At 53.1% G+C, this 25269-nt stretch overlaps 1 protein-coding gene and 1 long non-coding RNA gene across 5 annotated transcripts; both read left to right on the forward strand.

Annotated features, from left to right (window-relative positions):
- Positions 1-76: 76 nt before the first annotated feature.
- On the forward strand, positions 77-23900 carry FLOT2 (flotillin 2). 4 transcript variants are annotated; one of them, XM_051992283.1, is made up of 11 exons: positions 77-192; positions 6675-6756; positions 9699-9789; positions 18217-18340; positions 19892-20010; positions 20106-20219; positions 20363-20482; positions 21583-21797; positions 21988-22171; positions 22402-22551; positions 22675-23900. In XM_051992283.1, the coding sequence occupies exons 1-11, from the start codon at positions 144-146 to the stop codon at positions 22711-22713; spliced, it is 1287 nt and encodes a 428-aa protein (XP_051848243.1). In that variant the 5' UTR covers positions 77-143; the 3' UTR covers positions 22714-23900. The 4 variants fall into 4 exon arrangements, with proteins under 4 accessions (XP_051848243.1, XP_051848242.1, XP_051848245.1 ...); XM_051992282.1 differs by lacking the exon at positions 9699-9789 and adding an exon at positions 17082-17172; XM_051992285.1 differs by lacking the exon at positions 9699-9789 and having other exon boundaries at positions 78-192.
- LOC127558908 (uncharacterized) lies at positions 213-5911 on the forward strand. The gene is made up of 2 exons (XR_007953037.1): positions 213-1740; positions 4747-5911. It is a non-coding gene; the product is annotated as an uncharacterized LOC127558908 (long non-coding RNA).
- Positions 23901-25269: the final 1369 nt, after the last annotated feature.

Here is a 25269-nt window from a genome sequence, read left to right on the forward strand (position 1 = left end):
GGCCCAGCCACGCTTCCGGTGGGGCTAGGCGGGCCCAGTGCGCAAGCGCGCTCGGGGGGCTAGTCAGCCTCCGCCCCGCCCCGCCCGACAGAGGCGCGAGTGCGGCGGTGCGGCCGCTGTCCCGGGCGCTCCCCGCAGCAGCCATGGGCAACTGCTACACGGTGGGACCCAACGAGGCGCTGGTGGTGTCAGGTGAGGGGGCGTGGGGCTTGGAAGGGAGGGGGCGAAGGGGCGGCGGCGGGAGCGGAGACACCGGCGTGGGACGGCTCGGGCAGCCCGGGGGAGGGCTGCGGGAGGGTCGTGCCGGAGGAGGGGGCAGCGGCGGGGGTGGGAGCGGGGAGAGGAGCGGGTGCAGAGGAGGAGGCAGTAGCCCTGGAGCATAGTCGGGGGAGAAGGGGCAGCGGCGGCAGGGCTGGGGGCACAGGTGTAGGAGGTATGGGCTACGGCAGGGGTTGTGGGGAGGGGGCACTGCGGGGCAGAAGGGCCTGCGTGAGGACTCGGGCCCATGGGTGGTGCCCGGGGCAAGGGCTCCCCCCACCCCAGGGTGTGGCACGGCTGGTGTCCGCGCCCCTGCTTGCAGCTCCTCGGCTAGGGCCGGGATGCAGGGGCCGAGCTCTTTAAGCCCCCTGGCCCGGCTCCTCCTGCGCCCCCTCCCCCCGCCCCAGATTCCCGGCAGCTTCTCGGTCTCGGGGGGATGGGCGGACTCGCTGAGCGCCTCTGCAGTGGGTGGTGTTTACCACTCCGCCCCCTCTTTGGGGCAGCGCCCGGGACCCCCTGACCTGTCTGGCGACCCCCGCTCTGGGAAGCAGGGTGCGAGGATTTTCTAGTGAATGAAACTAGCGGTTTGGGGACGTTTAACTGTCCTGGCAGCTTTCCACCCTCTGAGGTTTTGCAACTTGTAGCCCAGGGCTTTGGGAAGCGGGGAGGAGGAGCTTTCCCTGCAGCCCGGACCTCTCCCTCCTAATGATGGGAATCCCCTTCCCCCGCCCCTTCCTCCCCCAGGCTATGGAATTGAGGGCTTCGGATCCGTGGGTTACTTTTTTGGACGGACCCGAGAAAGCTGGGAGTGGAAACCCCTGGGTGGCAGGTATGGGCGGGTGGGCACCACCCTGGCCCGGGGCGAGGGAAGCCTCCTTTCTAAGGGATGGCTGCAGTTGCGGTGATTCCCAATTGCAAAATGCTTCCTTGCAGTGGAGGCTGAGCCGGGGCGAGGAGGAGGTTTACAGGTGGGGGTGGGTAGCAGAAGGTCCCTTCTGGCTCCTTCCCCACGGGCGGCGCCCAGGTGAGGATGGGAGAGCATCCCTAACCCCCACAGGCTTGGTGGGAGGCGGAGTTGGCTGGCAGAGCTTGCTGTGCCAAGTCTGGGACCCGAGCCCGGAGTTCACTCGGTCTGTGGGTGTTCCGTGCACACTCGCGAGCGCTCGCGCTGTTTCTGAGAAATGGAAAATCGCGTTTGGGCTTTTTAAAGCCAGAGGCTCCGGAGCCACCACGGCATGGCCTGTGGCTTTGGGCCCAGCATCGATCCCCAAATCGAAGGCTTTCTCAGTTACCAAGGAAATCCCCAGCCTGCGCACTAGAGTGCTATAATGGTCCTGGCTGCAGCACCGAGCCGGCGCCACAGGTAAAGGGGGAGAGAAGTACCCCCTCCTCTGAGCTGGAAAGGAGACTCTAGACCAGTCCTAGCATGTGAAAGCTGAGCCTGATAACGTCACTTGCCCAAAGTCACACCCTGTGTCAGAGGTGAGATTTAACACCCAAACGACTCCAAAAACAGCCTCTTTCTTTCCACTATTTTCCCCAGTCTTCTTTCCCTGTGGAAATAAAGTTCCCAGAGTCTTTGAGCAGAACTCTCCCCTATCTGTTAAATATTCCCAAGGCTAAGGAGAAAATGGTAGCTCTTAAAGCTGCCTCTTTATAACCCCTTGTCTTCAGACCTTGTTCTGTGAAGATTTCCAGACTGAGGAGAGGAGGGTGGGTAAGTCCTGGGCCTTAGGCAGAGGCCAGAAGGGGGAGTTGGCTGGTCTCCAAAAGTCAGCCCTGTTATCAAGGAAGTCACAATGTTGCCAGGGGCTTAGAGCAGCCAGCAAGAGGGAGGGACTTTGCTCCCATGAACCAAGGCCTGGTTGGAATATAGATTCAGATTTAATTCACACACGTGGTACAGATGAAGAAACTGAGACTCGATGAAGGTGCCAGGTTCGCTGTGACTGCATTGCCTCCTTTAAGCATGTAATATAAGCCTGGGGCAGAGAAAGGGGTTGGGGGAGGGGGCGTCACATAGTAGAGCTAGGGAGGATTGAAGAGATCATTGAGTCCAAATCCTTCATTTTTAAAAAATGAGTTTTATTGAAGCCTTTTGTTTTCATTCTCTCTCCTGATCAAAGGCTCCTTTATTTAAAAGGGAAACTGATTAAGTGGAAAATTCCCCCATCCTGTAACTGCCTGCCACACTGGCCTTGGGTCCTGTTGGCTTCCACCATTCCTCCACTTGTGGGGAGGTGTCTTACCTGTTCTTTGGAAACGTTCTTGATTGTTCTTTACCTGGGATTTGTCCCAACCCTGAGTTCTGGGCTAGGAGCCTGTTCTTCCTTTCCCCACCCCCAGAGTTTCCTTGGAAGATGAATTTAAGTCTTGGAATTGGCTTTGTTATGATCATTTCATATCCATACTCCCCATGTTTCTCTGAGTTTCTCCCTTTCAAAAAAAAAAAACAAAAAACCTCATTTCTTATTGTGTAGTAGTATTCCATTACATTTATAAAGTCCCATTTTCTTCACTCACTTCACACACTCTTAAGAAGTGCTCACTTGTTTCTGAGTGTTTCATATCCCAAAATGTGGGGATAGATCAGTGTTGTTTTCATCTCTGACCTACTTGGCGCATATCCCCGAAGCAGAATCACTAAGCCAAAACACATGAATTCACTTTTCTTGTGCAACACTGAATTGAGATCCGGAATCCAGCTTCTTTATCTCACAGATGAGGAAATAGGCCCACCCAGAATAAAATTTGGGCTTCACTCTGGTGCTTGAAACTGAGGGAGGTTCATCTTCTGGTAGAACTTTAGGGGAAATGGGACAGGTAGACAGACCTATATGCTGAGGAGGTACCACATCCCCTTTCTGTCTGTTCCTAGAGTAAGGGTCCAAAAAAGCCTACTCTTAGTCATTTGAGCCCAACCTTCTTTAAGGTCTACCTCTGAGGGATTCTGTTACTATCTCCTGGACTGGAAAAAGTCCCTAAATTCATGGCCAACTCCTGTCCCTGTCCCTTGGGAACAAATTCCTCCTCTTACTCTTTGCTTAGTCCATTATAATAAAACAGATGTCTGCATAGTGCCTGAGGATTTCCAAAGAACTTTTTGTACATTGCCTAATCTGATCCTCACAGAGCCTTGCGAGATAGTGATGAACAAGCCTTTTTGTTCCTGTTTTACAAAAGTACTAGAGAGTTTAGAGACTTGCCAGACGTTCCTTTAGTATCTTGGGTGAGATTTGTTACAGGACGCTCCTGATCCCAAATCTAGTACTTTCTCTACTATACTGAGAATTTGGGGTTTGAGGATTAAGTCTTGATGTCTCCCTGGCCAGACCTTTCCTCCTCTCCCAAACTCACCCCCACAAACCCTTTGAGTGGCTTGTTTCTTGTCCCCAGGTAATTGGAAAGCCTTGGGCTTCCAGTCAGCTTCTTCCCTTTAGCCATTTTCAGGCCCTTCCCAAGGATCTATTGGAAGATGAGATATTGACCTGTCTTTTGGCCCAGCTCTGAATGTATATGGAGATCGATGCCTGGGAGTCTTGCCTTGGCTAGGAACAGTGAGAAAGTGACAGGCCATTCAGAGGCAAAGTTGGCAGGATACCTGGAGCCTTTGTGGAGGAAGCTGGGAAGCTGGAGAGAAAAGGATTAGGGTAAAGAAGACAAAGGTGGTGGGAAAAAGGAACTGGGAAACCTGTGTGATCCTGCCTTAGCTTCTCCTTCTGTCCAGTAAACAGGCAGGCTCCTTGCTCTCCAAGGTCCCCTGTGTTGTCCACAGACTCATCAAAGAAGTTGGGAGCAGATAGCCAAGGAAAGCAGGGTTTGGAATAAGGGCAGGGGAGTGGAGGAACTGGATTCCTCAAGCCTGCTCCAGGTGGAGGGCCTGCTGAGGCAGCCCAGAGCAGGGCAGGAAGGCCATTCCAGAGAGCACAAGCTTCCTGTTGTTGCTGCTGCTCTGGAGCCCCGCCAGGTTTCCTCAGCCTGGCTTCCTTCTAATTGGCAGATCAGACCCAAAGGTCAGCAGACATAAGACAAGTGGGGTGGTGGGAGCATTCTTAATCTACCCTTACCCAGTCCCTCTGGTTCAGGGGGAGCCTGCCCATCTCTCCCAGGGCTAAATTGGTGCTGAGTCTTAGGGTCACAGATATTAAGTGGGCATATCTGGATCCCCAAGACCTAGCACTTTGTTGTTGTACAGTCCTGTTCTACCGTTGGTGCCCCTTTGGGCCATAAGCCAGTTCTGTCCATGGGGTTTTTTGGCAAGCGTACTGAAGGAGTTGGCCATTTTCTTCTCCAAGGGATTAAACTGAGATTAAGTGACTTGCCCAGTGGCACAGTTAGTAAATATCTGAGTCCATTTTTAAACTCCAGTCTTATCAACTCCTAGCCCAGGGCTCTCTCTGCTGAACCACCTCGCTGCCTCCATCTAGTACATAATAGACACTTAATAAGTGCTTCTTGAATGACTGCTCCAACTCTCTCATTTTATAGATGAAGTTACCTCATATGCCCACTGTAGAACAAGTGGTCAATGGCAGAACTGGATTTGCATTTGGATCCTTTGTTTGAACCAGATGCTCTTTCCACTGTCTCATGGCAGCTAGTCCATGAATAACTCCCCCAGACAATGGTTTGTGGACCCTAATCCGATGTCAGTTCATCCTAAAGAAGATTCTGGATTCTAGTTCTGAGTCTGATTGTTGCCTTTTGTTTGGAAGCCTCAAGCTGCCCCCTTTCCCCCCGGGCACTAAACCCTCCTGTGTAGAATTGGACTAGGGGGCAGCTCCAAAGGAAGGAAAAGCATGTCTACACCACTCTGCGGACAGTTATCCTGTTTCCCTTGTCTTGCAGTTCTGCTGTCCTGGGTGCTGTCAGTGACTCTTGGGCCACTTCTCCTTTCTCAAGCCTTTTCTCATGATATTCTGTAACATTGCAGCCTGTCCTAATGTTCCCCAATGGACAGGAATCCCCTTCGCAGCCACACAAAACACTCCTTCCTAGACTGCACCTGCTGTTTTATTATGTTTGGGCCCCCAGGCTGCCCCGCCTGGCCCAGCGGCCATCTTCATCACTTTTTTTGCCTCGTTCTGAAATGTTTTCCAGAAAAGTTGAACCAACTCCTAAGCTTTTAGATGAAGTCTCTTTCAGAGAAAGGAGAAAAGGACCAAGTCAGGAAGAGCCAAGTTCAAATTTCAACATTTAATAGTTGTGTGACCTTGGACAAGTTACGTAACCCAATTTGCCTCAGTTTCCTCATCTGTCAAATGATTTGAAGAAGGAAATGGTGGACCATTCCGGTATCTTTGCCAAGAAAATGCCTAAAAGGGTCAGGACCGAGGTGGCTGAACCCCAACAAAGTGACATCTACTCCTTGTACTATTGTCCCAAAGCTCTTGAACGTTGCCGAACAGAATGGGTCCACTCCTGCCGGGTAAACTCTTCCCTCTCTTCATTACTACATTAGCAATTGTAACTGCAGGACCCACAGCTGATCTAGACATGACTTCCGCTGCCCTATCAAGGAGGCACATGGGCTTCATCCCTATTGGGCCGGTGGGGAAACCGAGACTCCTTCCTGTCTTATATTTGTGAGATACTTTACCCCTCTCAGATTCACTATCATCTGTAAAATGAGAATAAAAATACCTATGGTGCATGTGTTTGTTTTTGTTTTTTAAAGAAAGTACTTAAAAACCTTACAACCTTGTTAGAAATGTGAGTGATTTTTATCTTCACAGTTTAGCTTTTCTCTCTTCTGACCCAACTTCTTACCATGTGGTTCTCTCTGGATCTGTCTCTGTCCCCTCCACCTTCCCTTCTCTCTCTCTCTCTCTCTCTCTCTCTCTCTCTCCTCTCTCTCTCTCTCTCTCTCTCTCTCCCCCTCCCTCCCTTCCTTTCTCTCCCCCCCCCCCATCCTGTATGTAGTTGTTAATCTTGTAATGTCTTTCTTCCATATCCTGTCTCCCTAAATAAATTAGAGGCTTCCTTAGAACAGTTGAGTTTTATAAATGCTTGTGTCCATTCCCCACACGTAGTAAGCATTTGTTCATGGCGATGACGAGATCCAAAGGGTGTGTCTTGTGATCCAGAGCCTGCATTTCTCCCCACATGATGGGAAGGAAAAATAGATTGGAAGCATCATGGGAGGGGACTGCACACAGACTCTGGGAAGAGTTAAATAAGCACAGGGAATAAGAGTTGCAGTTTGGGTTTAATGGAAGGAAAATTCTCCATAATAAAGGACTCTGCAAGCAGAATGGACCCGGTGGGCTGCCCTGGGCCTCTTGACATTCGGAGGACCACCTATCGGGACTCCTGTAGCAGTGCCCGGAGGCTCTGGTGGAAGCGGCCTGGGCAGTCCCTCGCTCTGAGACCCTGTGCGCTCCAGATTAATGGGGTCTTGCTTTCTTGCCTTGCAGGAGGCTGCTTCAGTCCAGATGCGAAGAAGTACGTGTTTGGAGGCTGGGCATGGGCCTGGTGGTTTGTGTCAGATACCCAGAGGTAAGGGCCTCTCAGGGAAGCGAGGATGTGCCAGGAGGGAGGCCGGGTGAGAGTTTCTCCTCGGGAGCCAGAGCTTGGCCCCTCTAGTTGAGCTGCCCTGGTGGGAACCAAGGTTTGTGTGGGAACAGGTTGCCTTGGCAAGTTGGCAGTGGCAGCCCTTCCTTTTGGGACTGGTGTTGCAGAGAATCCAGGGGCCATATATTGGGAAGATCCCTGTTCTCGATCAGTCTGTTTCTCCATCATATAGCCTTGTTTACAGGCCTGTCCAGGCTGGGGGGGTGTGCCTGTGGATAGGGATAGTAGAAGAGAGATCAAATATTGACATTCTTTGCAGGCTGCAGTTGAAATGTCCTAGGTGGAGAAGGAAGGCCGGGGGGGGGGAGGGGGGGAGGCGGGGAGAGGGAGAAGAGTCAAGTCTTGTGGGAGGTACATAGAGTGAGACTTCAGAGGGCTGAAGTCTGGTCAGCCCCAGACCCAGAGAACAAAGTCATCCCCAGTGGAAGGCATAACATGGGCCTAAAGTCTCCCACCCCTCCAGGAAGAGATTGCCCCATGGGAAAGCAGCTGCCACCTCCTCTGCTTTTACAAATGCTCAGTTCCAAGAATCCTTTGGGAGTATCTTAACCGAAAATTGGGGTGGTAGGGAAAACGGCAAAGAAAGAGGAATTGAAATTTGAATTGCCTCCCTGTCCTAAGTGTCACTTCCCAGGGAAGAGAGCTATTAGAACATACCTAAAAAAATTAGGAAAAAAAATAGTCCTTTTTGAGTACTGGGGGGCAGAGGGAGGTCACTGCCTCTTAGAGGCCCTCGTTTTATTACCCTCCCTTCTTCCTCATCTCTCCTTTCCTTTCCACTGTACACCAAGCCTTTCTTCTTGGATCTTGGGCACTGCAAAGCCTTGACACTATACAAAAGAAAGGAAGAGGTATTCCTCCCCGGGAGTGACCTGCACCCAAGGCTAGCGTGGCAGAGCTGGGGAGCCCCTTAGCATTCTCCCCCTTGGGTTTAGAGGAGCAGAACGGCCGGAGAGGGAACGTGATTTTCCGAGTCACACAGGAAGGCACTGGTGGAGCAAGGCCCAGTGCCCTTTCTCCCCTGCCAGGCTCCCCTCCCTCTCCGATCCAGCTTAGGTGAATGGGACTCCAGGCCAGCTGAGTCTCGGGAGTGGTGCTGAGCAAAGGGGTCCGGACAGGTGGTTCCAGGCCTTGGGGAGCTGAGGTCTCGTGTTCAGTCTGATGATCAGAACCTTCCTTGGCCTGCGAAGGTGGCGGCTCTCTCTTAGTGCCCCACTTCTCTGCTGCTGTGGCTCTGGCGGGCTCATCTCTCGGGCACGGACCCACTTCCCTCTCTCTTCTTCGCCAAGCTGCCCTGAGGGGCGCTGGAGCCTAAACTCCAGCCGAGGCCGAAGGAGCTCTAGCCAGGGACTTCAACCTCCTTGTGCAAGCAGATATTAGGCAGACTCGGGATCCAGGGCCGCCTTCAGTGCTGTCCCTGAGCCGCCGGCTTCTCCTTGTCCCCCAGCCCAGCATATGGGAGGTGTCTCTGATGGATGGTTCTCCTCCGCCTCTTGGCATCTGAGCTGCAGCCTTCCTCTCTTTCCCTCCCTCCTCCTCCTCTCCCTCCTGGCTTCCAGCACAGAGCCCAGCTCTGTGAGCCGGCCTTCCCTACATGAGCCTCCAGAGAGAAGAACCTGGTGGCAGGGACTGACACAAGGAAGACCTGCCCAAGGTGAGCCTCCGGAAGGCTCTTCGGCAGCACCTTCCACATAGCCACAGAGGCAGGGAGGGAGGCAGAGATCCCCCCACGCCAGGGACCTTTGGTCCCCTGGAAGCTCCCAGTCCCAGCCCTGAGTCTCTGAGATGGGGCCGGGCATGGGGGCCCGACCTGGGACAGCAGCTTCTTTCTCACCAAGTCTAGCAATTCTACCTGCTCCCCCTCATCCCACCCTCTCCGGCAGCCTGAGGCCCGCTCCCCGCTAAGCGGAATCTGCAGCACCCCCTTATTTGTGCCTTCTTTGCTTTTCAGATGACTCCTTCTGCTTCTCCCCTTCCCCCTCCTCCTCCCTCCTGCCCCTCAGGGGCTTTCACAAGAGGAACATAGATGCAATCGTTTCCCAGAAGGAAACTGAGCCGTGGCTGCCACCTGCCTCCCACCAAGCAGTGCAATCCCCACATTGTTCCTGCTTGCCCGGGGGGCACGATAGCGATGCTCTGATTGAGTGTCCTAAGGTGTGTTGCCAACATTCAGATGAGGCTTTGTCCCCCGAGTATACACCTGAGCAGCCCAGAAGCTGGTCCAGGAACAGGCCGGGCATATTTATTGTGAATAACCCCGTGGGTAGACGGTCCCTCTGGGCATAACTGCCAAGAAATTGTAGTGTTTTTGTTTAAAAAAAAAAAAAAAAGGATTACATTTTAAAGAAACACGCCATGTTTACTGCTAAGTAAATTTCCCACGGGGTCCCCCACCCCCTAATTGAGGGAAAGGAGTTTCCTGGTCTTTGGCAAGGAATGAGGTGAACTCCCTCCAACTGTTCCAGGCAAGCCTTAGCCAGTGTCACCGGGCTGGACCTACCAGCCATCAAGGTGCCCGCTGCCCCCGATCACATCTCCCGGGCCCTCTCCCTGCCTCTAGAACCTTCATTCTCACAGTAGTTTCCAGGGCAGGGAGGCGGCTCCTCCGGCAGTGTCTGAGCTGGCCCCGCAGGGGAATGGCTGCTGAGCCTCGGCAAAAACTAATCCATGTTCAAAGGCCTGAGCTGGCAGGCGTCTGGGGCGGGGTGCAGAGGGTGAATGAGACTTAGGGTGCCCGGCCCCGCTCTGGGCAGGGAGGATCAGTGCCTGTCTGGTAACCACTGTGTGTATTTGCTGTGTCCCCTTCCCCCTTCCCATCTCCCCTCCTTTTCCTCTCCCCCACCTCCCACTCCCTGGCTGCCGCTCAGACTGACTCTGGAGGTAATGACCATCCTGTGTCGCTGTGAGAATATTGAGACGTCGGAGGGGGTCCCGTTATTCGTAACAGGGGTTGCACAGGTAATAACCCGCCTGCTTCCTCCATCTGTGTCTTAACTGTTCCTTCTGCCCCTGTGGGGCCCGGCAGACAGCAGCTAGAGGACCAGATCTTCCAAGAGGGACCCTCTCTGTGTGCTCCGCCCCCCTGCAGCTTGGGTCGCCTAGGTGGCTTCAGCTGAGATGTCCGCGGTGCACCCTCTCCCCCCAGCCCACCCCCCAAGCTAAACCCCGCAGCCGGGGCTGGCTTTCCCCCACTTTGGGGGAGACCGAGAGCAAGGGATGCTAGGACTCTGTCCTGGCTACAAGATGGGACCTTGTCCGGGATAGGGAGCCGTGAAAGCCGCTGAACTCCCTGCCGAGCTCCCTGGGAGTCTCTCTCCTGACGGCAAACATACTCCTGGCCTCTGCTTCCTACGCTGGTCCCCAGCCCCTTCCCACCTGCCATGTACCCTCACAACCCGCCTCTCTGTGTGAAGAGGAGAGATTCAAGCCTTGCAGAGGAGAACTGCCCTGCCCGGAATCGGGGCACGGCAGAAATGGCGCCCACCTGGGTGAGCCCCGCCAGGGGCAGAGGAAGGGTCCACTGCTAATCCTCCAGGGTGAGCCTCTTCTGGATGGGCCGGGGGCTAGAGCAGGAGCAGGTGCCTTCCCACCCAGCCCCCCTTCTCCCAAAGAAACTGAGTCCCACTGGTCATTTTACTCATTCACCTTCAAAGCACCTTTGAGATAGCTCTTCCAGAGCTCTGGCCAGAGACTCAGGGGCTGGGGTGAGTTCCCTAACTCAGTGCGTGATCCTGGACAAGTTACTTCCACTAAAAGGGCCTCAGTCTTCCTATGTATGAAATGGGGAGAATAACTCCCTTCTTCCTCACAGGAATCCTGCGACAACAATGAGAGCAGTATAGGCAGTCTTTATAAAAGAGGATTGTTTCTTTTTTAAAACGTGGGTGAATCTGGTATGGCCCCATCTCAACAGGGTTGCTCTCACTGGCTGAGTCACTTAGCTATTGTGGAGATGGAGATAGGGACCTCCTGGTGACAGAAGCTAGAAGTGTTCCTTTCGGTCTCCACCGCTGCCCTCCCCCTGGACCCAGCCGGGCCTCCCTTGCCCTTCAGACGGGCAGAGACTCTTTGGTTTTCCCAAAGTGATTCCCCTTCCCTTGCCTTGGCCTCTGGCCTCTGCTCCATCTCACCCTGTGGAGGTCTGGGGACAGGAGCATTATGTGGCATCTCTTGTAGGGGCCGCCCGCCCCTCTGGAAGTGTTCTTTCTGGCACGCTGGCTCTCCCCCCTCTCTGCTTTCCCTCCCTCATCTTTGACCCTGCATTTCTCCCTCCTCAGCTGAACTTATTGAGAAAGCCCGAGATGCTTCCTCTTCTCTCTCATTTTCTGTAATCTGACCTCAGCCTCATCATGGAAGCGAAATCGCCCTCTCCAAAGTTACCAATGACCTCCACTTACAAATCCCTTTTTATGGCTTTATTTTATTTAATGTTATTTTATCTCATTATCCATTATGTTCATTACTATACTATCAGTATATAAATATATCCCATAGTCTATTGTTTATTATTAGTGTGACATGTGACATAATTATTTTGTTTGGCTTATTTGATGCTTTAAGTATTAATTAGATGTTAATATTAATATATTAACAATAGGTTACTAGGTGTTAGTAATATATTAATATGGTGGTTGTTTTATTAGATTTTTTAATATTTTCAATTTTTCTCTATTCCATGTAGAGGTCAGTTTGAACGTTCATTTTTTAATAATTTTTGAGTTCCAAATTCCCTCCATTCCTCCTGCCCTTCTTGAAAAGTCAAATAATTTGGTGCCAAGTAGACCCGTACAGCCATGCAGCAGTATTCCATGCTTGCTATAGACTTGACGGCCTGGCTGGGACCTCCTCCTTCTCAACCTCGGCGCAGCATCCGACACCATCGCTCACGCCCTTTCCCTCCGGCTTTTCTGGTCCTTGCTCTCCCTTCTCCTCCTCTGCCCTCGGCCCATTCCTTCCCTGCAGCTTCATCCACCACATACGTCCGTCCCTCCTCTCCTAGCTCGCCCTCTTCTGCTTTTGCCCAGTACTTTCCCCTTGGTGACCTCTTCAGCCAAACGCCCGGATTCAGTGATTCCCAGATCGATGTGTCTAGCCCTAGTCACCCTCCTGAGCGCCAGTTCCTCATCACCAACTAGTTGAACTAGATGTCCCACAGGCATCTTTTGTTTGTTTCCTTCATTCAGTTTAAGCGACTTGTCCAGGATCACACAGATAGTGTCTGAGGTTGGATTTGAACTCGGGTCCTCCTGGCCCTGGGGCTGTTTTCTCTGGGCCACCTAGCTGCCCCCTGCACCTGGCCAGTCCACAGCCTCTCCTGGGCTCTCACTCTGACCTGTCCTCCCCTGAGCTGCCCTTGTGACTATTCTAAAGAGCAGATCTAACCATGTCACTCCCCTGGCTCCCCATGACTTCTGGGGACAGCTTTTAGACAAACTCCTCTGTTTGGCTTTTAATTCCCTCAATCACCAGCTCGGCTCCTTCCTGCCTTTCCAGTCTTTTTTGCCCCAAATTTCTCCACCTACTCTATGATAAAGCTGCACTGGCCTCCTTACAGTTCCTCAAGCTTACCTCATCTCTCATCTCCATGCCTTTGCTTGGGCTGATCCAGATTCCTGAAGTCCTTCACCTCTTAGTTTCCCTGCATCCCTTTAATATTCCCTACAGATTCTCCTGCAGGAGACCTCTTAGATTGCCTCCCACTCTGTAGCTATCTTGTACGTTCCCAGTTATTCCATCCTCTCTCCCCCGTTATTCTGTGAGTTCATTGAGGGCAGGGTCTGTTTGGGGCTGTTCTTTGTCTCCTCAGTGACAGAGCAAATGTTCCATCAGTTGTGGTCACCTGCCCAGACAATCCTGAGCAATGTCTCCCATTGGAGTAAACCAATTTGAGAACTAATGACTGGGAGAAGTGGGCAGACTGGCTGTTCCCCTCCTTCCAGGCAAGAGTAGATGGTCTTGGATCAAGCTCAGCCCTTACCCAGCAGCCTCTTAAGTTTCTTGCCCCTTATTCGATGTAAAGCCATGGCTACCAGTGATGTTACAGCCCTTAGTTGACCTTTATGGTAGCCCGACCTCCCAAAGTCATCTCAGTGGTAGAGGGTCCCCCAACTCAACCCCGGATCGGAGCTTTGGAAGCCTTCTTTGAGCCCAGGGACTGTCAGGGAACCTGGTAGGAAAGATCCAGCTTATTTTGTGTGTGTGTGTTCCAACCACAGAGACAGCTGGAGGTGAGAAGTGCCCTCCCCCACCTTCATTCTGGTGTCCTTAATGAACCCACGCTCAGAGCCAGAAGAATTTGAGAAGGGGCCAGAGCCAACATTTCAGGGGGGTGGGGGTGTCCTTCCATCCAGATTCCCCAGGGCTTGATGACTTCCCCTGGTGTGTCACTCGTGGTGATTGGGACTTGGGGTCAGAGGGAGAATGCCCCGGAATAGGGTAGAATTCTGGCCTGGAGTTTAGCTGACACAGCTCCCATGTACAAATGCAGCATTGAACGGGGGCATAGAGCACAATTATACAGCATGACCCGAAGTCCTGGGACACACGTGCACTAGGAGCTAGCAATCCAAAGCCAAAAACAAAATACTCCCCTTGAGAGCTTATGTTTTACTGGAGGAAAACAACGTGCATGTAGCAAATTATATACAGAGTGAATGCAAGAGTAAATTATTATGGGGTGGAAAGCACTAACCTCGGAGGGACTCAGGAAAGGCTTCAGGTACAAGGGGACACAGAAGCCAGGCTCTGAAGGACAGTGGGTGTGTGAGGATAAAGGGCCCTCTAAGCGTGGAGCTCAGTCTGTGCAGAGGGCCAGTGGTGGGAACTGAGCTGCCTGGTTAGGATTGGTGGGTCTAGATGGCTCCTTTCTAACCTTGATCAAAGGAACAAAAACAGGATCACCCCAAGACAGGGAGGCCGCTGGGGAGTCGGACCAACTGGGTGATTGGGGACAGTGAGTTGCTGAGCAGGAGAGAGTGGTCACTTCTCTCCAGTGAGGGTCTGCTGACCCCGATTCTCTGAGTCCTTCACCTGGTACTCTCAAAGTCTGTTTCTCTTCACATTCTGTGCACAGCCACCCCTATATTCCAGGAAGATCAACAACCATTCCTTTATCATTTCTTACAACTGGGGGAGAGGGGTAGAATAGGAGGCATTTTACCCTAGAACTCTTTCTGAGCACTCTAAGCCAATCATCAAACATTTATTATCCCCCAAAAGTTACTGTTTCCTTCTGACTATCTTTTAAAATAATTTGTTTCAAACTTAAATACAAAATAAGAAAGCAAAAACATTGTCATTTACCTACCAGAACCTGAGAGGATTCAAAATGTAAAGCAACAAGTTGCCATTTTAAGAAAGAAAGTTATATCCTGTAACAAATGTTACACATTGTATTTCAGAGTTGCCCAATCTTTGCTTCCTTGTAGGTATTCTTTTGTTTTCTTCTACATACTTTTATTTTTTCTTTTTCCCTCCCCAAGAAGATTACAATATACACTTTTATATATACCCACATACCAACACATATATTTATAATCATATTCATATGTGTATATATAAGACCCTACTCTATTTATTTCCAATTGCCCTCTGTCTCTGGATAGCATTTTCCTTCATAAATCCAAGCCTTTCCACTTTTTTCTCAATGTACCAACTCATCTTTTCCTACATCACAGCAATATCCCAACCTTATGCTATCTAATTATCTTAAATTGTCTATAACCATATTGATTAATATGGCAGACATACCATTTTTCTGTTTTGATGAAATCTGTTTTAGCTTTAACTTTAAGATCATGATGACTACTGCTGCTGTTTTTCATGATAAATTCTATTCCTGATCTTTAAAATAAAAATAAAATATGCATGTATCTCTCATTTTTATAACATTTCCTGAAAGCAACATTTTTTAAATTCAAATTTTATTCTACTATTTTTATTTTATGGGTGAATTCATCCATTCACATTCTAAACTATAATTACTTGTCTGTTTTCTCCCTTCCTGTTTTCTTAACTGCCCTCACACAAGTTTTTAATCTGCTATTGGTCTATTTTATGGGTAAATTCATCCCATTCACATTCTGTTATAATGATTGTTGTATATTTTTCTCTTTTTCCTCATTATCCTCTTCACCTTATTCCCATCCCTCCTCACTTCTCTACTTTTTACTTGTACCTATTACTTTGCCCTTCTTATTCTTTAATCTGTCCACTCCTTCAAGAATTCCTCCCTAATCTTCCCCCCATCGTATTCCTTTGCCCTCTTAATTTCTTTCTGAACTTAGATTTTTATGCCCTTCTAGATAAACATATTCTCTCTCTAACCCATTCCCAATGAGAGCAAGGTTCCAGTACTACCCACCCTCCCCACTACTAAATTCTCTACACAGTTTTTTTTATTTTGTTTTTTTTAGAATCATCCCATCACACTCAACTTAGCCCAAGTCTTTCTTTCAGACTACCCCAAGAAAAATGATAGGTATAAGAGAACTGATATTTTCACATAAAAGAAGTAAACGATATGAGCTTATTGAGTCATTTATAATTGCTCCTTCATATTTCTCATAGATGTTATATGTCACATTTTCCCCTTAAGTTCTGCTGTTTTTGTCACACAAACCCCAAGTTTTTCATTTCTTTAAATGTCTGTTTTTCCTGATTCAGGATTATACTGAACTTTGCTGGGTTAGTTACCCTTGGTCATAACCCCAGCTCTTTGGCTTTTCGAAATATAGTATTCCAGGAACTAAATGCCCCTTCATTGTAGTAGTTCTAATTCTTTTGTTATCCATATTGTAGCTCCACAATATTTAAATTGGCTTTTTCTTGCCATTTCCAATATTTTCTCCTATCCTGGAAGCTTTGAAACTTGGCTGTGATATTCCTGTAACTTTTCCCTCTGGAATCTCTTTCATGTGGTGATTGATACATCTTTTCTATTTCTGCTCTGTCTTCTTCTCAAAGTCCAGGGCAATTTTCCTGGATAATTTCTTGTACCGTTGTTATCGATTCTTTTTTTTTTAATTCAACATTTTCAGACAATCCAGCTATTATTATCTCTCCTCAATTTGTTCTAGATCAGTTATTTTTTTGATGAGATGTTTCACATTCTTTTCTCTTTTTTCATCCTTTTGATTTTGTTTCCTTATTTCTTTGTTTGAGGATGTCATTAGTTTCTCTTTGCCCAATTCTAGTTTTCAAGAAATTATTTTCTTCCTTAAAGTTTTGGTTCTCTCCTTCAAATTGGTTGGCTTTCTTTTCATAATTTTCTTGATTTCTCACACTGCTTATTTTCTTTTTAAATAATTTTTCCTCAGTTGCTCTTATTTGATTTTTAAAGTCCTGCAGACATTTGCACTTCACTTAGGCAGAACCTCTGCTCAGGCTGTCTTAGAACAACTGCTTTAGCCTGACTTTGGTTTATTCCCACTGCTCTATATTCCCTCTGAAGCAATGTTTTGTCTTTTTCTGTGGAGAAAATTTGAAGACCCCAAAATTTTCTGACCTACTTCATCTTCCCAGATCCTCTCTTGCTTCTTCTGTAAGAATCTTTTCAAAGAGGCTGTTTGCCAGGGATGCAGTCTCCAGATATCTTGTTTGTGTTTCTTTCCTGTGTGACCTGAGGCAGGAACCCCAAGGGTTCAAGGCCAGAAGCCCCTTTCGCTCACCACTCTCTTCTTCAGAGACATCACCTCCAGAGCACCAACCATGCTCTGTAAATCTCCTTTTTGTGGTGTTAGCTAAGTTGTCTGGGCCCTGTCTGCCCACTCTAGACTCAGAGCCACTGCCAGCCTATAGTGAGCTGAGCATTTAGTTCCATTTCCACTCAGTGAACTTGACCCTGACATGGGTGCCTTGATTGGACAAAGCCACCCCTGAGCTTTCCAATCCAGCAAACGTTTGTGACACTTTGCCCCTTTAGGCTGCCCCTAGTACAGCTTTTCTTTCCTGTGGTCTTCCATCTGGGCCGTTCTGAGTAATAGTGGGGGGACGTGCCCATCCCTGCCAGGGCATGGGCCAAGAATCTGGCTTGTTTTCATTCTCTTTCCTGAAACTTGTTCTGCGTCCCACCTTCGTCCCCTGACCACTTTGGCCCTGAGACCTCAGAGATTCGCCCAGCTCGGGGCACCCGTTTGCCCGCCCCACGACCCTTCTGCCCAGTCGGAGTGATCAAGGCTCCTGAAGCTGCCCCCGACGCCCTCGGAGCTCTCACTCTTAGAGACATGCACATGTTTTACGTTTCTTGACAGGATTTCACTAGAGATAATGACGTTGCAGCCCCGTTGTGAGGACGTAGAGACGGCCGAGGGGGTAGCTTTAACTGTGACGGGTGTCGCCCAGGTATAGTAACTCTGGGTATAGCCTCTGGCACCGGGGGGAGGGGGAGAGGGCGAGAGGACAGGACAGGAGGCCTGCTCCGTTCCTGGGCAGTTGGGGACGTTCTCTCCACTGCTGCCTCCTCCCCAGTGGGGGCTCAGAATCAGGTGAGGGCCCTCTGTGCCCCAGTCACTCTCCAAGGCCTGCCTGGCTTTAACCTCTCCTGCTTTGCCATCTCCATCCCCAAACAGAACTGCTCCCACCCACGTTGTCTCCTCAGGCTGGCCATGTCAGCCATCCCCTCCCCAGAGGCCTCTGCTGCTCTAACCTCCAGAGCTTCATAGGTGTGGGAGGCTCTGCCAGAGGGCTGGGATTCCCAGGGGCTGGGGGGAGGGGGGGGCTTGGTTACGAACCCACAGAGAACAGTCAACAAGGAAGAAAGACACATACACACACGTGTACACACACACACACACACACACACACACACACACACACACACACACACACACACACACACACACACATCCTCTCTGGCTCTGGTCCCTGATCTGTTGAGACACTTAAGTCTGTCTCTCCCTTTCTCTGTCTCTCTGGTATCAGTGTCCCTCCTTAGCAGCCAGAAAGTCCCCTTGTTGAGGAGATGAGACAAGGTGCTGATACGGGGCTCCGGTTGGGGTACAGAACAGGGCCCAGGGGCAGGGCCTGTGAGTGCAGGGACACAGCTCAGCTAGGATCAGCTGCTGGAGCCGCCACTGTTCTCCCGAAGCGGGAAGCTCTGAGCCTTTAGCCGAGACCTGGGCATTGGGAAGGTTCCCAAACAGCATGTTGATGGGGCCTGCAGAGTTCCTTACTGAAAGCAGAAGTCCTCTGCACTCCTGGCCACCAGAGCCTTGGGACAGATGTCCCCTTCTTTGGGAGGGGGCGGGAACAGAAGCAGTCTGTGATGGTTGGAGTCCAGCCACCCCCCAGGCTTAGGGGGCTCACAGCTGTCCCCGCTTTTTGCTTTTTTTAAGCAACTTTTTTTCCAGCTAATTGTCTCTTCCGGGGCTTCTCCCTTCTCTGCAGGTGAAAATCATGACGGAGAATGAGCTGTTGGCTGTGGCCTGCGAGCAGTTCCTGGGGAAAAATGTTCATGACATCAAGAATGTGGTTCTGCAGACCCTGGAGGGCCACCTCCGGTCCATCTTAGGTGGAGTGCGGCTCCTGCTCCCCTTAGTTCCGGGGTTGGCTGGGCTCAGAGGCCGCCCAGTCTCACCTGTACCTGTATCCCCCCTTCCCCCAATTCTTGAGTAACAATAATCGGCCTCCTCTTTGAAGACCTGCTGGTCAGGGAGACCACTAGCTCCTGAAAGGGCCGTTTTTTCACTTAAAGCACTGGGCCTGGAGTCCGAGGAGTTCACATCCAGCCTCAGATACTCACTAGCTGTGGGATATTCAGTCATATCACTCAACCTGCCTCAGTTTCCTCATCTGTCCAATGATCTGGAGAAGGAAATGGCTCCAGGGACAGCATTGTGGTGCTGGGGTCCATGGAGTCACAGTGTCGGGAAGCAAGAGCCCCGCTCTGTAACTCCCTCATGCCCCACACTTGAAGGCTGGGCCTTAGCAGGTCCTCCCGTGCCCAGCGCCACTCTGCTGTCCCCCGGATGTTTCCCTGTTCCACGGGGGTCTGAGATCCGATCTCTTCCCTTAGAAGCCCGCCAGCTTGTCCCAGGCCCTGCTGTCTGGCCCCAGCTGAGGTCGTCTTGGTCGCCTTCCTTGCTCTGGGGTCCGTACTTTTCAGGCTGCCAAAGAGGCCTATAGCCTTCTGTCCTCCCAGTTACGGCACTGACACGCATTGGTCCCAGTGTCCCCTGAAAGCCCAGGACAGTTTTTACCTGGTCCTGCTCCCCCACAGAGACGCATCTGTCCTCTGTAGCAGGGAAGGACAAAGTCCCCGGGCCGGCCACGAGGTCCAGCTCTGAAGTGGAGGCTGCAGTTGGGCCCTGGGCAGGAAACCCAGTAAGAGTCTGGGCTTAGAGTGGGCAATCCTGCAGCCCAGAGGATGCACTCAGACCCTGAGGAACACCAGCATTCTGAACCGAAAGAGCGAAAAGGAGAAACCAATCCCCGACTCCCCACCTCCACACCTAGAGCCAGGCAGCAGATGGGGAGACTAGATCTGGGTCCCACAGGGAGCAAGAAGCAGAGCTGAGATTTGAACCCAGATCCTCGTGGCCCTAAATACACTATACTACAACAACCCAGGGAAGATCCCAAGGTTTTCAGCCCATCTCCTCCCCTGCTGCCCCCTTCGTATGCCATCCCTCTTGAACAGTCAGAAATTTGATTTGTACAGGGACTAATTTGGCAGAACAGGTGGGAGGGAGGAAGGTGGGAGGAGTGCTGGGGCCTGGGTACATGCTTGTAGCATTAATGGAGTCCAGTTCTCCTTTTCTTCATCTGTTAAATGAGCCAGTAAGACTTGTACCACAGCAAGGCTGGGGTGGGGAGGGCGCTGCCCCCCCCCACTCTTCCCTGTGGAGAGGAGGACCAGGCTAGCTTTTTCTCATGGGGGAAGGGGTGTAACTGTGGTTAGCGCCCCCAGGGTCAGTGCCAGGTAGCCTGGGCTACCACCAGCCCCTCGAGCCTTCTCTGCCTTGGTCCTTGGGCTCCCCAGGCTTGGTCCACATGGACCTGCGGTCGTGGGTGAGGAGCCAGGGTCTGATCCAGGTCATGTCTATTTTTGCCCTGCCCCCAGGGACCCTGACTGTGGAGCAGATCTACCAGGACCGGGACCAGTTTGCCAAGCTGGTGAGGGAAGTGGCCGCCCCCGACGTGGGTCGCATGGGGATCGAGATCCTCAGCTTTACCATCAAGGTACAGTCCTGGGGTAGGGGAGGGCTCTTCAGGCTGGTCCTGGGGCCCCAACTCTGTCCTCTCGGGGCTGACGTCCCTTCCTCACACTCCTGCAGGATGTGTACGACAAAGTGAATTACCTGAGCTCCCTGGGAAAGTCGCAGACGGCCCAGGTCCAGAGAGACGCCGACATTGGAGTGGCCGAGGCGGAACGGGACGCGGGCATCAGGGTGAGAGGGGTCCCGGCCCAGGGAGGGGAGTCCATGGTCTGGCGCAGGGCTTCCTGCCACCACCTTCACAAGGTGCCCACGTAACCCACTAACTTCCAACCCAAGGCTTCCCCCCAACCTCTGTTGCCTCCTCTCTCCCCCAGGAAGCTGAGTGCAAGAAGGAAATGTTGGATATGAAGTTCCTGGCGGACACGTACATCGCCGACTCCAAACGCTCCTTTGAGCTGAAGAAGTCGGCCTTCACCGAGGAAGTCAGCATCAAGGTGAGGGTGGGGCCGGGGAGAGGGGTGCAGTGGGGGGGGGGAGGTTCAGGGGCAGGGAGGGGTTACAACAGGCCTGGGGGGGGGGAGGAGTGCAGGAGCAGGCAGGGGTACAACCGGCAGGGTGGGGGGAGAGGAGTGCAGGGGTAGGGAGGGGTACAATGGGCAGGGTGGGGGGAGAGGGATGCGGGGGCAGGGAGGGGTACAACAGGCAGGGTGGGGGGAGAGGGATGCGGGGGCAGGCAGGGGTACAACGGGCAGGATGGGGAGAGAGGAGTGCAGGGGCAGGGAGGGGTACAACGGGCAGGGTGGGGGGAGAGGGGTGCAGTAGGCAGGGGGTGGGGAGAGGTTCAGGGGCAGGGAGGGGTTACAACAGGCAGGGTGGGGGGAGAGGAGTGCAGGGGCAGGGAGGGGTACAACAGGCAGGGTGGGGGGAGAGGAGTGCAGGGGCAGGGAGGGGTACAACAGGCAGGGTGGGGGGAGAGGGGTGCAGGGGCAGGGAGGGGTACAACGGGCTGGGTGGGGGGAGAGGGATGCGGGGGCAGGGAGGGGTACAACAGGCAGGGTGGGGGGAGAGGGATGCGGGGGCAGGCAGGGGTACAACAGGCAGGGTGGGGGGAGAGGAGTGCAGGGGCAGGGAGGGGTACAACGGGCAGGGTGGGGGGAGAGGGGTGCAGTAGGCAGGGGGTGGGGAGAGGTTCAGGGGCAGGGAGGGGTTACAACAGGCAGGGTGGGGGGAGAGGAGTGCAGGGGCAGGGAGGGGTACAACAGGCAGGGTGGGGGGAGAGGGGTGCAGGGGCAGGGAGGGGTACAACGGGCTGGGTGGGGGGAGAGGGATGCGGGGGCAGGCAGGGGTACAACAGGCAGGGTGGGGGGAGAGGGATGCGGGGGCAGGCAGGGGTACAACAGGCAGGGTGGGGGGAGAGGGATGTGGGGGCAGGCAGGGGTACAACGGGCAGGGTGGGGGGAGAGGAGTGCGGGGGCAGGGAGGGGTACAACGGGCAGAGTGGGGGGAGAGGGGTGCAGGGGCAGGGAGGGGTACAACGGGCTGGGGGGGGGGAGAAGGGTGCAGCGGCGCAGGCTGGCAATTTCTGGTCTGGCAGACCGCGGAGGCCCAACTGGCCTACGAGCTGCAAGCCGCCAAGGAGCAGCAGAAGATCCGGCAGGAGGAGCTGGAGATCGAGGTCGTGCAGAGGAAGAAGCAGATCGACGTGGAGGAGCAGGAGATCCTGCGCACCACCAAGGAGCTCGTGTCCACCATCCGGCAGCCCTCGGAGGCCGAGGCCCACCGCATACAGCAGATCGCCGAGGGAGAGAAGTGAGGGCCGAGGCTGAGGGCGGAGGGGCGGGATCCCCGGAGACGAGCTTGGCTGGCCCAGGTCTGCTCCGGGAGGGAGGGAGCGCTCTCGGGTACCTGCTGTGCGCCCGGCGCGTGGAGAAGGGGGACCGGGAGAGCCTCTTGGGCCGTCGGGGGCCTGATGCCTTTTCTCCTCCCCACCCCCCCCCAGGGTGAAGAAGGTGCTCCTGGCCCAGGCAGAGGCCGAGAAGATTCGCAAGATCGGGGAGGCCGAGGCGATGGTGATCGAGGCCCTGGGCAAGGCCGAGGCCGAGCGCATGAAGCTCAAGGCCGAGGCCTACCAGCTGTACGGCCACGCCGCCAAGCTGGCGCTGGTGCTCGACGCCCTCCCCGCGGTGAGAGGCCCCGGCTGCTCCCACCGATCCGGGGCCTGGGGGTGGGGGGCTTCCGGGCACCTGGCGGGAAGGGTAGGGGTCAGGGACTCCCCCTCCCCCCGAGGGTCCCCGGCTCCCGTACCATTCCCGAGCCCCTTAAAGAGCCCGACCAGCCCCGGAGGCTGCAGGCCGTAAAGGGAGCGTCCGCCCCGAGGGCCCTCTCCCCACTAACCCCAGCCCTCCTGGCCTAGATCGCTGCCAAAGTGTCCGCCCCTCTGACCAAAGTCGACGAGGTCGTGGTGCTCAGTGGGGACAACAGCAAGGTGACCGGCGAAGTGACTCGCCTGCTGGCAGAGCTGCCGGCTTCCGTGCACGCCCTCACTGGGGTGGACTTGTCCAAGGTGAGTCTGGGCCGCCCGTGGGGGATGGGGGGCGAGGGGGCGGGGGAATGGGGCAGGGGCGGGGCAGGGGCGGGGGCACAGGGGGCGGGCTCCCTGAAGGGCCGGTCGTCCTCTCTGCCGCAGATCCCTCTGGTCCAGAAAGCCACCGGCACACAGGGGTGAAGGAGGCCGCGCCCGGCCCCCAGCCTCCGACAGCGAGCCCGGGGGGAGCGCAAGCGTTACCGACTCTGGTGCCTGGTGTCGTGGGGACCAGGAGAGCTGCCGGCCTGTCTCCTCCTCCTCCCATTCTTCCGTCGTGTGTGCGCGCTCTTCCCTCACCTCCACCAATCATAGCGTAAGCTAAGGACGTTTGCAATCACTGTTTGTCTCGGAGGAGCGGCCGCCGCTCCTCAGAACCCGGTGCCTTGAAGTTCCTCGGCCGTCAGTCCGCAGTCCTGGATGCTGGCCGGAGCGCGGCCTGAGGGAGCGCCGAGCTGTTGTTCCGAGGCCCGCGGGGAAGCCGGGCCTCCGGGGACGCGGCTCTGTACGAGCCCTGCTCTTCCCCAGGAAGATGCCTCTGGTTTCTCGGGCGCCAGAGCCCGTGATGGGATGGGGTTGTCTGCAAGCGGGGGGCCCGGGAGCGTCAGGCGGCCCCTTCCTCTGCAGGGCTTCTCCTTGCCCAGCGCAGTGCCAGGAGGAGTGAGAGAATATCTGGGCCGGTGGGCGTGCCCTCCCTCCTAACTCAGGGCTGCCTCCTGCTTGGGCACGACCCTGGGCAGGGAGCAGGAGGGAGGAAGAGGCTCCCCACCGGCTGAAGGTGGGTGCAGGGTAGCCACGTTCAGCTCTGGGGCCAGGCCCGGGCGCGGTAGAGGGAGCAGGCTAAGTTGCCCACCTTTGCCGCCATGGCCCTCGGTGCTGCCCTTTGCCCAGGCCCCTGAGTGCCCCATGCCACGTGTCCCCGGCTCTACCTTCTTGTTCCTTCTGCCTCCACTAGAAAAACCTGTCCGTTCCTCCCAGCGTGTGTTCACCCCCGGGCGAGCGGCTGCCCCTCCTCTCCCTAGCTTGGCTGTCCCCGGATCCCCGGGCCCTTGGTCTCAGCTAGAAGAGAGAAGGTGGAAAGGTGGCTGGGCGGCCAGGCACGTCCTGGGCTGTTGGGGTGGAGACTGGCCCGAGGAGGCCCCTGGGAGCACGGAAGAAGCCGGGCTGGGGCCTGGAGGGTCGTGGGGCTGGACAGGGCTCAGCCCTGCGGGGATGGGGGCCCACAGCGCTGCCTCTGCATGTGAATGCTGCATGTCGGGCCTAGGGTTTGGTCGCAGCCCTGGGCCCTGCCGCCTTCCCTCTGGTATAATAAACTTCTTGCACCCACGCGATTGGCTGGCGGTGTCCTCTGTGGCAGGGAGGGATGGAGGAGGGGCCCGGTCAGAACCAGCTTCTGGGGTTGCTGCCCACTGTGTCCACCAGAGGGCAAGAGCGGGAAAGGCAAGATGCCGAGGGTAGGGCCTGGCTGCCTTGACATTCCCTCTGGGGAATGGGCGCTTTCAGAGGAGAGTAATACTCCCTTCTACTGCAGGCATTATGGGATACCTACAGAGCAAGATTTCCATAGACTGAAGATTTGGAGTAGATAATAGACATTTAAAAATTAAAATCATTAAGAAGCTATAACTATGGCTAGAAGAGGGAGGAGATGTGGTAGTGACGGGAAGTTAAAAGCCTCACATAAAGCATCTGTAGCTGGGATAAAAGCAAAGCTGATGATTAAAAAAAAACAAAAAAACAATGAGATCCATTCCACTAGAGATAAGTGGCCAAAACATGGCCGATTAATTTTCTTTTTCTTTTTTTTTTTCCACTGAGGCAATTGGGGTTAAGTAACTTGCCCAGGGTCACACAGCCAGGAAGTGTTAGCGTCTGAGATGAGATTTGAACTCGGGTCCTCCAGACCACCAGGGCTGGTGCTCTATCAACTGCACCGCCTAGCTACACCCTCCCCCCCAACACACACACACATTAATTTTCAAAAGAATGGCAAACTTTAAGCTTTCAGAAATATTCCAAATTATTTAAATTGCAAATCAGGTTTCTGCTCATAGCAAAGTGGCAAAAATAACACTTCAGAAATCTGTTTTGGAGAGACTGTAGCAGGCCTGCCAAAAAATTGGAACCATGGAACCATTCTGGAACTATTTGAAGACTATTTTTTTAAACCAAAATACTTAGAGATTTTTGTTATGTCAAAGAACTGAGACAGTGGAAAGGGAAATATATCTATCCACCGGGAAATGGCTAAACAATAGTATGTGGAAATGTGGTCCACAGAATTTTGCTGTAGGTTGAGAAATACAGAGAAACATGAAAAACTTAGACCAGTCACAAAAACCATGGCAATAAACAGAATTTTAAGAAAACCAAAATGTGTTTTGTAATAATCATGAAAACATGGGCCTGGAGAATAGATTAGAAAATAAATTTCCCTCCCTCCTTTGACAAGAAGGAAGACAATGATGCTGGGTTTGCCATATTACATCTATTATCCGACTCAGTTGATGGATTTTGGGGCTCATTTTTATTTTTTGTTACATGGTATAATTTACAGGGGGAAGAGGTGAGGCAAAATATATTTTGAAATGAAGGTTATGTTAAACAAAAAAAAAAGTCAAAAGCAATTTTTATAAGTCAGCAGTGGAAGCTCAAAACATCTCGACTATTCTAGGATGTAGAAACAGAAACACATGGGGA

The sequence above is a fragment of the Antechinus flavipes genome, chromosome 4 (assembly GCF_016432865.1).
Source record: "Antechinus flavipes isolate AdamAnt ecotype Samford, QLD, Australia chromosome 4, AdamAnt_v2, whole genome shotgun sequence".
Lineage (NCBI taxonomy): Eukaryota > Metazoa > Chordata > Mammalia > Dasyuromorphia > Dasyuridae > Antechinus > Antechinus flavipes.